The sequence below is a fragment of the Sinocyclocheilus rhinocerous genome, unplaced genomic scaffold (assembly GCF_001515625.1).
Source record: "Sinocyclocheilus rhinocerous isolate Xijiao unplaced genomic scaffold, SAMN03320098_v1.1 scaffold77, whole genome shotgun sequence".
NCBI classification, from domain to species: domain Eukaryota; kingdom Metazoa; phylum Chordata; class Actinopteri; order Cypriniformes; family Cyprinidae; genus Sinocyclocheilus; species Sinocyclocheilus rhinocerous.
Genome location: NW_015635045.1, coordinates 1,650,227 through 1,662,627, shown reverse-complemented (window position 1 = coordinate 1,662,627; position 12,401 = coordinate 1,650,227). Strand labels below are relative to the sequence as shown.

Genomic DNA, 12,401 nt, shown 5'->3' with positions numbered 1-12,401 from the left:
CGCACGCTTTCCCCTAAGCGTAAACAACGCTGATTACGCAGATTACGTTCATGCGTGTGCTTTCTCCCCCGAACGTAAACAACGCTGATTACGTCGAATACGCTCTTGGGTACTCTCCAAAATGGCGGAAGACTTAACTCGGGGGAGAAGAATTTTTAAATACACTTACGGGTTTGGAACAACATGAGGGTGAGTAATTAATGACAGAATTTTCATTTTTGGGTGAACTATCCCTTTAATATTGTCTTGGACAATAAAGAGTCAAATGGCAAGAACCACTTCTCTAAATACTTTGTTACTAAACTGTACCTGTATAAATTATAAATTTATTATTTACTTATTTTCCTCAGCGTACTTCTCGGAGCAAAATCTGACCCCAATCTGAACATTGATGATCCAGTCTGTGATAATTTCTTCAACGATGTTTGGAACAAAATCGCCCAAACAAATGCCATCATCTATGAGAAGGTGAGGGACATAGCATGTGTTCTGGATTTATTCCACACTCCCACTGTGCCATTTTATGTACCTGATGTCTTTAACTAAAGGTTTTCATTTAAAGTCCCTGTACATGATTTGAATTGATACAAAAGCACTCAATGTGGGACTAAACTATGGCAAAACCTGCAATTACTGTAATTTGCAGGTTGTGCAGTAGTCCTGCAGTAAAGCCTTCAAGACAATAGCACCACTCCCATACACTTCTGTGCTATCATTACCCATATATTTACATTCACAACTCTAATCCCAGAGATCCCAGTGGGTGCATGTACTAGTTATGAATATCCAAAATGTTTTTGCTCTAAAACCTTGGATTGTAATATTAGGCCAGTGTTGTACTGCAGTATCTTTTCTTCACTGTGCAGGTTTTCCGATGTCTTCCACTGGACTCCATCCGCAACTTGCGTGAGTTGCAGGAACACGTGAATGCTCAAAACCTCAGTCTTACCGACCCGGAGAAAGCCAAAGAAGAACTACAGGCCATCCAGGGCATCCTGGTCCATTTCCCGCTGCACTTCCTGTGCGAGGAGTACCTTCTCCCACCTCTTAAAAGCAAAGAACGAATGGTTCCTATGGAGGTGTGGACATAGCAGGGAAGAGTATCCAGTGAAGTGTGCCAGTGAAACGGAAGATTTCAGAGCTTAAAATATCACACATCTGCTAACTAAGCTGGAAGCTATGGTGGTTTACCGCCACACATTTTGTCCAATTTGGTTTGGACTAAAGTAATGGTAGTAAATGAATGATTAGCTCTGAACACTAACCCAAATTAGTGTAGAAACACAAAATGATCTTGCATAAGAAGATAGACGCGCTTATACCAGGAGAATCACATAGTGTAGTTGCTAATTATATGAAGATACGATGAAATGACATTAGTCTTCTCCCCAAATGCCCATTACGACCACGAATGCCATGATCTGAGTATTTAAAATGGCCGAGGATTTAAAGTGCTGCATATCAGATGAGGAAAGAAGAGCGAATAAGGCGAAAGAGAGAGAGTATTTTTGATGAACAGAACAGAACGTACATTTATTGTTGTGAATGTGTGTGGGTGGATGGTGCTGCTTTACCTTCTTTTCCCTCTCTCTTTATTTCTTTCTTGTGTGCACTACACCTCTCAATGCAGTGGCAGCAAATCTGTCAGAACATTTGTGGTTGTTATGGTGACGGGTATAAAGAGCTGACTTGGTCTTGGCTGCTGAGAGAGAGATAGAGAGAACGAAAGAAAGAGGCAGGAAGAGATTGAGAAGAAGCAGGAAAAAATAGACAAACCGTAAAAACATGGATAACTGTGTGTGTGTGCCCGTCAAGGCGGGGGGTATGCTGGCATACTTTGTCAGAGAAATTATGTAATGTTTTTTTAAACAGGTAGAGGGGGAGTGTTACGGAGCAGGGATCAGGTGGGGCTTCATACATGGTGAGATATTCAGGGGGAGTCTCAGCTCAACATTTATCCCCCCCCCCCCAATCTCCATGACAACCAGGAGAAATTATTGTTATGTAATAATGTCAGCGGCCCAGAAGATTCCACTTTTGTTTTTTTGGAGGGGGTGTTGACAAGTAGAGAGCACACTGGAGGCTAAATAAGCAATGCTAATTTTGTCAGTGCCCCACTTTGTAAACAATCACTAATCTGCCTGTGTAATGTTGTAGAATGTTATAGGTGACTTCACCTGCACTTGAAGAGAATGTTTTAGGGTTTGACCACTGGAGACACGGCCGTTAATATACTGTAACATTCCAATCACATCAAGCAATCACCTTTATGAAGTGACAATTCTGATCTTTTTAAATCTCTATACCTGTCAAGGCATATTATTGTATCTGCTTTTGCACATTTTTATACTTTTCATGTACATACAATTGCTTTTATTTAGAAAGCATACAGAACTCACTTACTAATACATGAATCTTGGCTAACACTATGCGTTTTCACAACTTTTGGACGTCTGTATAGGCCTTACTTAGGGTAGATGCCAAATTGAATTTTCTTCAGATGAAAATGATGCTGTGAACAGTCTTTACAACGGCATGCACTCTTTTAAAACTAACTCACTATTTAAAAAAAAAAAAAAGCTGTTTTTGTCTACCGATTTTTAATTAATTTTTTTGTCAGCTGAACAAATTGCTTGTTAAACAACAGTACAATCAATTGAACACACTGTACTTCTTTCCCTCACAGCCTTGTTTTCATTCCTGTCAGAAATTAAATATGGTGCTACCCTGACTAAGGTTAATAAGTGATTTTTTCCCCCTAAATGTACAACATTATTTTTGGATTAATGACTATAAATTACATATCACAGTTGTTTGTAAACCAGTGAGCAATCAATAATTTTTTTCCTCCATCTGTTCTCCATTTGAATAAATGTATTAATTCACATAAGATGCTTTGTCTTGTGTGTGTTTGTGTGTACAGGTTTATCCTCCACTGTGGGGACCTAATGTCTACAAGGATGGGGGAAAAACATAAAAAATACTACATGATGTTCATCTAAAAATGAAAAAGTGCAAAAAAAAAAGTTTTCTCTGAGTAGGTTTGGGTTTGTGGATAGAAAATATCTTTTGGTTAGTACAAAAACAATGTAAGTCTATGGCATGTCCCTACAAAGACAGCTGTACTACAAAGTGTGTGTGAAGTTTTGCCTAGTTAGTGAGGACTAGCCAACAACGATAAATTATTTATACAGCACCTTTCTTAAACTCAAGGTCACTGTACAGAGCGAACAACTAAATTGTGAACACGAGATCAATCAGAAAAGGAAATAAATAAATTAAGTGAAAACAAAATTTAAGGGAGACTATTATAGAAGCCAAGTATATTAAAAGAAAAACAAATCAGTAACGATAATGAAACCCACTTAAAGGGATAGTTAAGGGAGGAAATATTTTAAGAAAATTCAGTCATCGCGTAAACTACTCACCCTCATGTCCTTCCAAACCTGAAGTTGTTTCCCCTGCTGAACGCAAAACAAGATACTACTAAAGTATGTTTTTTTTTTACATATTTCTACAGTAGAAAGACAGTAATGAAGGTCAGAAAATGATGACAGAATGTTCACTTTTGGGGTGAAATATCCCTTTAATAAACATACTAAATTATATCTTAACAAATTAGTGCTAAAAAGGGTTAGACTTAGGTAAGGTGAACGGTAAGTAATTAAAGAAATTACTATAAAAGGTCAACTTACTATAAAGACAATAGAAGTCAACAAAGTAAATTATAGGGGGAAAATGTGATGTTGCAATAGTTAGGGAGGTTTTACCCCGGTACAACCTGTCTCCATTGTAACTAGGTTATTAAGGTAGTTTGTCCCTGTTGCAGCGCCGTAGCACTTCAACACTCCAGGAAGACGGGAGAGGAGTGCAGGGGAGGGAGAAAAAAAAAAAAAAACAGAAAGTGGCTGGAAAACAGTATTCTTGCAGAGGAGGGACGTCACATCCCGACCACAGACAGCAGAAGTAGGAATAGGATCATACCAAGACAGGAGAGAGAAGTTCAATCTGACACATCAAAACATACAACATTACAAGCAAAAGGACAAAGTTGATTCCCGAGGAGACTCGTTAGGGAATATCTGAATAATAATAAATATTATGTATGCATCGTGACCAGTCGCTGCCATAAAGGGTCCGGGCTGAAAACAAGGAACTGTTTATGGTTTTCCGTTCTTCCCCTTCTCTTTCTCTCCAACAAATCGGCGGAGGTTTTGCGCACAACCGGGAGGTGCCGCTGACTGACGGCAGGAGGGGATGAAAGTTTGCCAGGCGGGCGGAATATTATTCGACGTAAACGCTTCTTGTTTTTGACACAAGGACTGCGCATTTCAATCCTGTACACATTGCAGAGACTTTTTAAAACTGTGGACATTCACTGAGCCGAGCAGTGACATCGAAATCCACACAGAAATCCTGTTTAAGGCGTGTGCGTGGGTTGCTCCGTAACATGACGGCAGAGACAGATTGACGCGGATATCACGAGCGCCGCTGATTAGGAGCTCGGCTTCTGACTTGCCGCGAAGTTCTGCCTCTTGATTTACCTATTTTGTTATTTATACGGCTCGTGTATATATTAATCTACGGTTTGTGACAGAGGTAGGCTTGGCTTAATTTACGCAGTGCTGCCAAAATGAGTGTAGAAACGAAGCGCTGTGTGGCACATCTGACTCGAGCTCATGTAAATGTTGCCATGCAATCTTCAGGATTATAGGCTCAACCTCAGCCTTTATCATCGATAAATGCTCGCTAGGTATTTCTCGGTGTTCTACGGTTAACGTTCGCCTGAAGAACCGGATCACTTGGCCTTAAAGAACCTTTTGTTCTCCGGTAAAGAAGAAACAAACATTTTATGGTCAGAAATCCTGCAGCTGTTGTCGGTTAAACGGGTTGCGGCGGGGACGAGCCAAATGTTTCTCCAGGGAGCTCACAAGTTTTTCTGAACTGTCCCTTGAAATAAACATTGTGATAAAAAATAATAGCGCAGTCGTAGCTGCACTTTTGGAGTACCTATTTTGAATTTTCCTTCAGAAATCTTGTAAAAAATGTCAGAAAACGCACCTACGCGGAGTCTGGATGACATCGACCTGGCCGCCCTGCGGGTGAGTTACTGTTCACCTGCCTGCACCTGCCAGAGGCCTTCACACCCAAACAAATCATAGCCTGATCAGTGCCATTATTATGGGTTATGAGGGATAGTGTAAACACATCAGCGTGCTTTTAAGTAATAATCTTAAAGGTTTACTAGCTCGTGATTGATTATGTTCTGTGAGCAGTTAAATCGTGGGCCTGTATTGTGTTATCTAATAATCCAGGCCTGAAGTGTTTATGTATTTCTGTATGTGTGTATATGTAAGTCTAGCTTTCTCTGTCTCTCACACGCACAGTTGTGGTTTGGGAGGGCCTACCTTGCAAATAAGTGATGACACTGAATAGGCTTGCTTTGTAATCTTAGAATAGCTCTCTTGTTATATGGGGAATACCCTGCAAAACATTAGTGTAGCTTTCCATTTAGGCCATCTTTTTTTTGTGTGTTTACATACAATACAAATGTGATCCAATGATTCAGTGGACTGTTAGTTTTTATGGCTTCTAATTTTATTTATTGGACAAAACCCTCAACATTCCATGCAGGCCAGATGCTGGAAAGTCTTGGTTAATGGATATATCAGATATTTTTACAGCAACAATTGAGTCTGTTTTGGGAAGGGAGAAAATTAGTTGCCCAGTTAGTATGCAGAAGTGGGCAGATTATCATCTTGACATTAATCCAGACTTCATGGCAAGAAGATGATAATCCTTTACCAAAGTCTGTTTTAGTAGGAAACCTGCCTAGTATGTTTTAGCAACAATTAATCTCTTACCTCATACACCACAGTTCAAAGGTTTGGGGACAGAGAGATTTTTAAAAATGTTTTTAAAGTCTCACTAAGGATGGATTTATTTGATTAAAAAAAAGTACAAACAGTAATATATTCAAAAAATGTTATTACAAAATAAAATAGTGTGTTTGTGGAGACCATGATACGTTTTTTGTAGGATTCTGTAATTAATAGAAAGTTAAAAAAGAAAATAAAAATATTATAAATCTTTACTGTCACGTTGGATCAATTTAATGCATCTCGTAATAAAAAGTATTGATTTCTTTCTTAAAAAAAAAAAAAACCTTACTGACCCAAAACCTTTGAACAATAACATGTATATATAAACCTCAGAATAGATAGCATATGTTGTATACCAGAATAGTCCCTGCATAGTTCATGTGCGAGCAGAAGGCTAATCTAGTCATCTAGTTTAGTGGCATGTTAGCAGGTGGCTAATCCAGTGTCTTTGGGCTAATTACGCTCACTAACGAGGTGAATTCCTGCATATAGATAAGGAAATTTATCTGCCATTCACAAAGATCAAAACATTCACTAAATGTCTGGTGTTAAATTGATATTTATGAAAATTATATTTAGTTTTATATTTTCAGTTTTCATTTTAATTTTGTATTAATTTTATGTGGTTTTGTTATTTTTATTTATTTTTTAAACATTGCCATTTAGGTTTAAATTATTTTAATTTCTGTTTTAGTTTTATCTCAGTTTTAGTTTGATTTCTTTCCAGTTAGTAGTTTACCTTAAACTTATGGCACTTATGACCTGTCATTTAGCCTCAATCGAAATCGTCTTCCTTTCAAATGACAGATTTCTGTCTGATGATGCATGCCAGACTTCAGTCATTTAGTTAGTTGCCAAGGCAGCATTTCCAATTTTTCATCTAATATTTATATTTTACTTTCCAGTTTTATTTCAATGAACAAAAGCATTTCTGCTAGTTTTAGTAAACTATAATAACCCTGGTAGTTTAACTGTGGCTTAGGAATACCGAGGTATGCATCCTTCCTAAACAACTGATTTGAGCCTTGTGGACTTGAAGTAAACAGTAAAGGACCCAATCCATCCCTCTTTTGACACTTAAGCAGTTAAGTGTGTTAGTGGGGTTGTGAATAAGCCATAAACGTTAGAGCTCTGGCCGTAACTTTGTGTGTTGGTACAGTGAGTTCCTGGGCACGGCTCTCCAGGGTGTGATGCATCTGATATTGCCCCTGGAGAGAAAGAGAAAGAGCACGATGATTCACTTGAGCTCATTGTTTGATAGCTGTCCTATATAACACCCACACACCACGTCTCTCACACACTGTCATATACACATTTAGACTATCACAAGAGGTCGGCTCTCTAGCCAGAACTGCACACAAACGAGGTGGTTTGTAGTTTCGTTGTATTGTTTTTGAACTTGAGAACAACCTGCTCTCCAGCTCACCTGTGGTCATCTCAGTTTCCGTTCTTGTAAGGATCACTTTTAAATAACATTAGACTTGCCAGAGCATCAAACTTGGCATAGAAGTAGGTGAAGTTATTTTCTAGTGCCTGAATTTTGTAAAATCGTATTTAAATGCCTCTATTACATAATCATAACAGCAGCCATTTGATGGTTGGGTTGCTTATGTAAATGAGACATAAATGCTAATGACATCATAACAGAAACCAAAATATTAAATAGTAAAGATCTTAGCTATTGGGTAAACACAAAGTAACGAATATGCATGGCTAGAAAAATCTGACATTTAACAGAAGCTTGTCATTGGCTGATTAATATACTGTAAAACCAGCTGTCGAATAAAGCAGCTGAAGAACACTTGTGCATAAAGCCAGATGTTTGCTGTACACTGGCAAGGAGCAAATCTTTCTTAATGTTTATTGGTGTCTGCATTCATGAGGTTGCAGGTTAATGATGTAACTTGATCATGTAATGCTTACATATTGATAACCGTATACTGGATCTGATGGGCATTACTTTAGTGCCTAATGGCTTTATCTCTGGTCAGATAGCTGCATGCTGTTCAGAATATTTCCTCAACTGTTTTCATTTTCCAACCTTAAGTTGGTTTATGAGGGTATTTTATGTAGCAGATAGTAAGTAGTCTAGCTGTGTTAGCTTAGTTGCACATCCATGAAGGAACACTAATACAGTTGCATAATCAAATAATGATGTTGGATGCTTTTTTATCATACATGACATACATTGTAACGTTGTCATGATGAGCAATGTATGGTAATAATGTAAGCATAATTTCCTGTTCTTTGAAAGGAGTAATCCTTAAAACACATTGATGAGAATGATCATGTCATACAAACATATATATGTGAATAAGATTGATATGAGCTCACCTTGCCAAAAATGCCAGTCACTTTACTATTTTGCAGTTACAGTTTGTATTCAAATGGGTTTTGTAGACTAATTTGATTTGACATTTCTTTGTTTCATATGGGGTTTTCAGTGAACACTGGCATATATTGGCATATATTTTCCATTGCTATGCTGCAGTGTATGTTCTGTCCTGTCACTCATCACACTTTTACCGACATACCCTGACTCATATTTATCTTGTATTTTTCATTTTAAATTCTGTCGTTTCACAATATTTGAAAAGTCAGAGGCCACCTCTTCACCAACCTTCCTTCCCACCGTCATTCCTTTCTCAATTTGTCCTCCTTTATTCTCCAGGGAAAGCCTTATTATCTGTTTATCATCTTATTCATTAGCTAATTTATTCATTTCACTGCTTATGTGTCATCTCTCTTTCTCCCTGAGACAGATGCTCTCTAGAGTATAGACTAATTTCCTTTGATGATCATTGTAAACTCATGTTGAACATTATAAGGGCACTAAAATATATATGTTGGATATGACATGTTATTTTGTTTTATAAACTGTCTTGTTTTTTTAATTCTGTTTGTTTGTTCTCATTTCCATTCGGCCTCTTACTGATGTTTCACATAAGAGCGTGTTGCTCGCTTACAGCTCGCCACTCCAGATCTCTTTGAGAGAGAACGAGAGGAAGACATAAAAAGAGAGATGAAGAGAGTGAGAGAGAAAAAGATTGCAGTCGTTGGAGGCAGATGAGAGCGAGATGATCGTGGTGTGTATATGTGTGTGAGAGCTAGGAAGAACGTTACCCTTGTCCACCCACAGAGCTGTACCGAGGCCATATTGAATCACACTCTGTGTGTGTGTGTGTGTGTGTGTGTATGTGCTGCGCTGGCTGTTTTTAACCCTCTACTCATTCTAGTTTTTGGCTGCGTGCCCCAGCTGAAGCCGCACATAAGAGGTACATAAAGCTGCTAGAGTTTCATAATGGTTCTTAATACACGACAAGAGGCCATATTGAATCACACTCTGTGTGTGTGTGTGTGTGTGTGTGTGTGTATGTGCTGCGCTGGCTGTTTTTAACCCTCTACTCATTCTAGTTTTTGGCTGCGTGCCCCAGCTGAAGCCGCACATAAGAGGTACATAAAGCTGCTAGAGTTTCATAATGGTTCTTAATACACGACAATACCGCATAAATTCCCTTTTTAAACCCTGGGGTTTGTTAAAACATGACACTTTGTCTTGTTCTAAATGGCTGAGCAGGTAATGGTTCTGTCATTGCCATCCTGAGCCAGCAGGGAGCCATTTGTGTAAGAGAGAAAAATAATCTCCAAAATAAGCTTGATTGAAGACATGAAATATTTCCTTTCTTGATCATTGTGCACTTCAAATGATGTCGTTTCCATATTTTTCACTGAGAAAGAACAGAGAGTGAAGTTCTTACTGATAAAACCCAGTGCAAATACACAAACTCAGACGTTTCCATCTATGTTAGCTTTGTCTTGCAGCATTCTGAAATGTCCGACCACAATTTATTAATTCTCAAGCATTACCACAAGGGGAAATATAACTAATATTAGCATAATTTATTTTGTATTCATTTTTTTTTAAGCTCAAAAAAGTCTAGGTTTTATTTTATCTTTGACCTTGAAATTTTTATTCATTTCATCGCTCATACCCGACCCCTTTCTTTCAGTGGACTTCAAGCTCTTGTTCAAATCACCGTCCTACATTTTATCTTATTTTTCAGTAATCCTTTTCACTTGGATGTGTGTCACAATAGGATATGAAATGATCTGTCACTACTTCATCACGACTTGATTGAATGATACTGATTCCACTTAAAGGGGTCATATGATGCTATTTTAAATCAACACTACTGCTGTTCCTGAAACCATGCCTTCTTTCTTTGCGTACACATTTGGGCAGCATTATGCTAATATTTCCACATTGTGACATAGACGTGGGGGCGTGTTAGAATGAGCCGTTTTAGGTAGGCGTGGTTGACCCTTAACTTTTATAAAGAATATCTCTTTGGATTTGAGACTTTAGTCTTTGCAACTTTACAGATCTTCTTTATGCACCAAGAGCTTGTAACACTCCAAAGAGAAAGGAAAACTTGAAATCGCATCATATGACTAGAGCCCGACCGATATGGGTTTTTTGGGGCCGATACCGATATTAGGGGGTTAAAAAAGGCCGATATCTCGCGTGGACATACTAAGTAATTACACCATTTCAAGCATTTTATCTGCATTATATGTTCTGTAAAAAAAATGTTCATATCGGCGGCATATTCGCCGATACCGATATATCGGCGACAGGCTCATATCGGCTGATAATATAAACGATATATCGGTCGGGCTCTACATATGACCCCTTTAAATATTCCGGTTACCTAATGGAACTTGAACAGTTCTGTTAATATATTTAAAAAATAAATATTTGGAAAAATACATTCAACTTTTATTTTAAAAATTTTAATGGCACAGACTTTTGAAGGTAACTCTACCTTCTCCTTGTTATTGCCAGACCAATGCAATAAGTACACATCAGGTATGTTTAGACTGCTTGTTGACAGTAAGTTGTTCAAGCGGTGGCATCTGCATTCACATTGTTGCGTAAAATATGTTTCTGGTCTAAGCCTCAAAGGTTTTTTTTGGCATTAGACAGAACTATTGCAGACTAAATCCAAATCATCTTCACTTTGGAGGTTTTGCATGATTGAATGATTTTACCATTCTAAAAATGGTCTTTCTCTTCCAGGACCCAGCAGGAATCTTTGAGCTGGTGGAGGTCGTGGGCAACGGCACCTACGGACAAGTGTACAAGGTAAGACCGATGCAGTGACAGCAGTGTTTTGTTAGGAGTAAATGTTATCCTATTGTTACTCCACAATAGGGATATGCCGGTATCAAATTTTCATGTTGCGATTAATTGCTAATGCTTTTATTACGGTATATGGTATTATCACGGTATTGAAATTAAGTTTAAAAAAAGTGCTGTCATAATACAGTATAACAGGTTTAATAACTTTTTTCTTATAACAAAAATAACTGAACATTTAAATGCAAAATTAAATTAAAGTGCAAAAGAACTATAAAGACCAATAGGTATCACTTTACAATAAGACCTCATTAGTTAACCTTAGTTAATGCATTAACACTCACAATGAGCAATAGCTACATTTGCTACAGAAATTATTAATCTTTGTTTAAAAAATACAAGTCTTAGTTCATGTTAGCTCATTAAATAACACAGCTGCAACTCTCGATTTTAACAACCTGTTATTAAATATTAGAATACCTAAGATTAATGAATGTTCAAAAGAATTTTTCATTGGCAGTTTATGTTAACTAATGAATTAACTAATGTTAACTAATGAAGCCCTAATGTAAAGTGTGACCGAACAATAAAGAATCAAAACACTTTCAAACAATATCTAGGGCATGTTGTAGTCCAGATTAAAATGTAAAAAAAGTTTGAAAATAAATAGCATATTAAGTCTAAATATTTAAGTATTTGGCACTGTGATGAACATCATAGCAAATACACAAATCTGAATGACTGCTTAAATCATTTAAACACGATTCAGAAACAGAAAGTAGTGCAGCTGCTTTGTTTACAGGGTTTCCGGGGTAACGGCTGCATTTAAATGAATTATTATTATTATTATTATTATTATTTCTGCAGTTTAGCGCCATCTGCTGTCAGAGAGTGAAAGTGCGCTTTCATCCAGAGCGTCTCTCACATGTTCCGCCATGTGCTTCACATCCGCGCTTGTTTACATCAGAGTGCGCACGCGTCTTTCACGCAGCATACAGCGGTGTTGTGCATTTTGACCAGTTGATGGGAAAAGTATTCTTAAAATGCATTCAAAATTCGGAATAATTTGTAATATATAATTATTCACGGTATTTAGAAGTGCCCACGATAACAATATCGTGCATATTCATTACCGTGATATATCGATAACAATATCGTGCATATTCATTACCGTGATATATCGATAACAATATCGTGCATATTCATTACCGTGATATATCGATAACAATATCGTGCATATTCATTACCGTGATATATCGCATTACCGAATACCGGCACAAGTCTAGTGTGCACTTTGGATGGGTTAAATGCAGAGCACTAATTCAGAGTATAGGTCACCATACTTGGCCACATGTCACGTCACTTTCACTTTCACTAAA

General features: G+C 37.6%; 2 protein-coding genes across 12 annotated transcripts in view; both read left to right on the top strand.

The window, feature by feature from the left end:
• The window catches only part of LOC107746406 (phospholipase D2-like), a 24,887-nt gene extending 22,272 nt beyond the window's left edge, over positions 1–2,615 (top strand). For both annotated transcript variants that reach the window (XM_016560623.1, XM_016560624.1), the window contains 2 exons: positions 351–468; positions 867–2,615. In XM_016560623.1, the coding sequence (XP_016416109.1) occupies positions 351–468; positions 867–1,091 (343 nt within the window). In that variant the 3' untranslated portion in view covers positions 1,092–2,615. The remainder of the gene's footprint in view (positions 1–350; positions 469–866) is intronic.
• A 1,032-nt stretch (positions 2,616–3,647) lies between these two features.
• The window catches only part of mink1 (misshapen-like kinase 1), a 51,437-nt gene continuing 42,683 nt past the window's right edge, over positions 3,648–12,401 (top strand). For all 10 annotated transcript variants that reach the window (XM_016560622.1, XM_016560616.1, XM_016560617.1 and 7 more), the window contains exons 1-2: positions 3,648–5,102; positions 10,963–11,028. In XM_016560622.1, the coding sequence (XP_016416108.1) occupies positions 5,046–5,102; positions 10,963–11,028 (123 nt within the window). In that variant the 5' untranslated portion in view covers positions 3,648–5,045. The remainder of the gene's footprint in view (positions 5,103–10,962; positions 11,029–12,401) is intronic.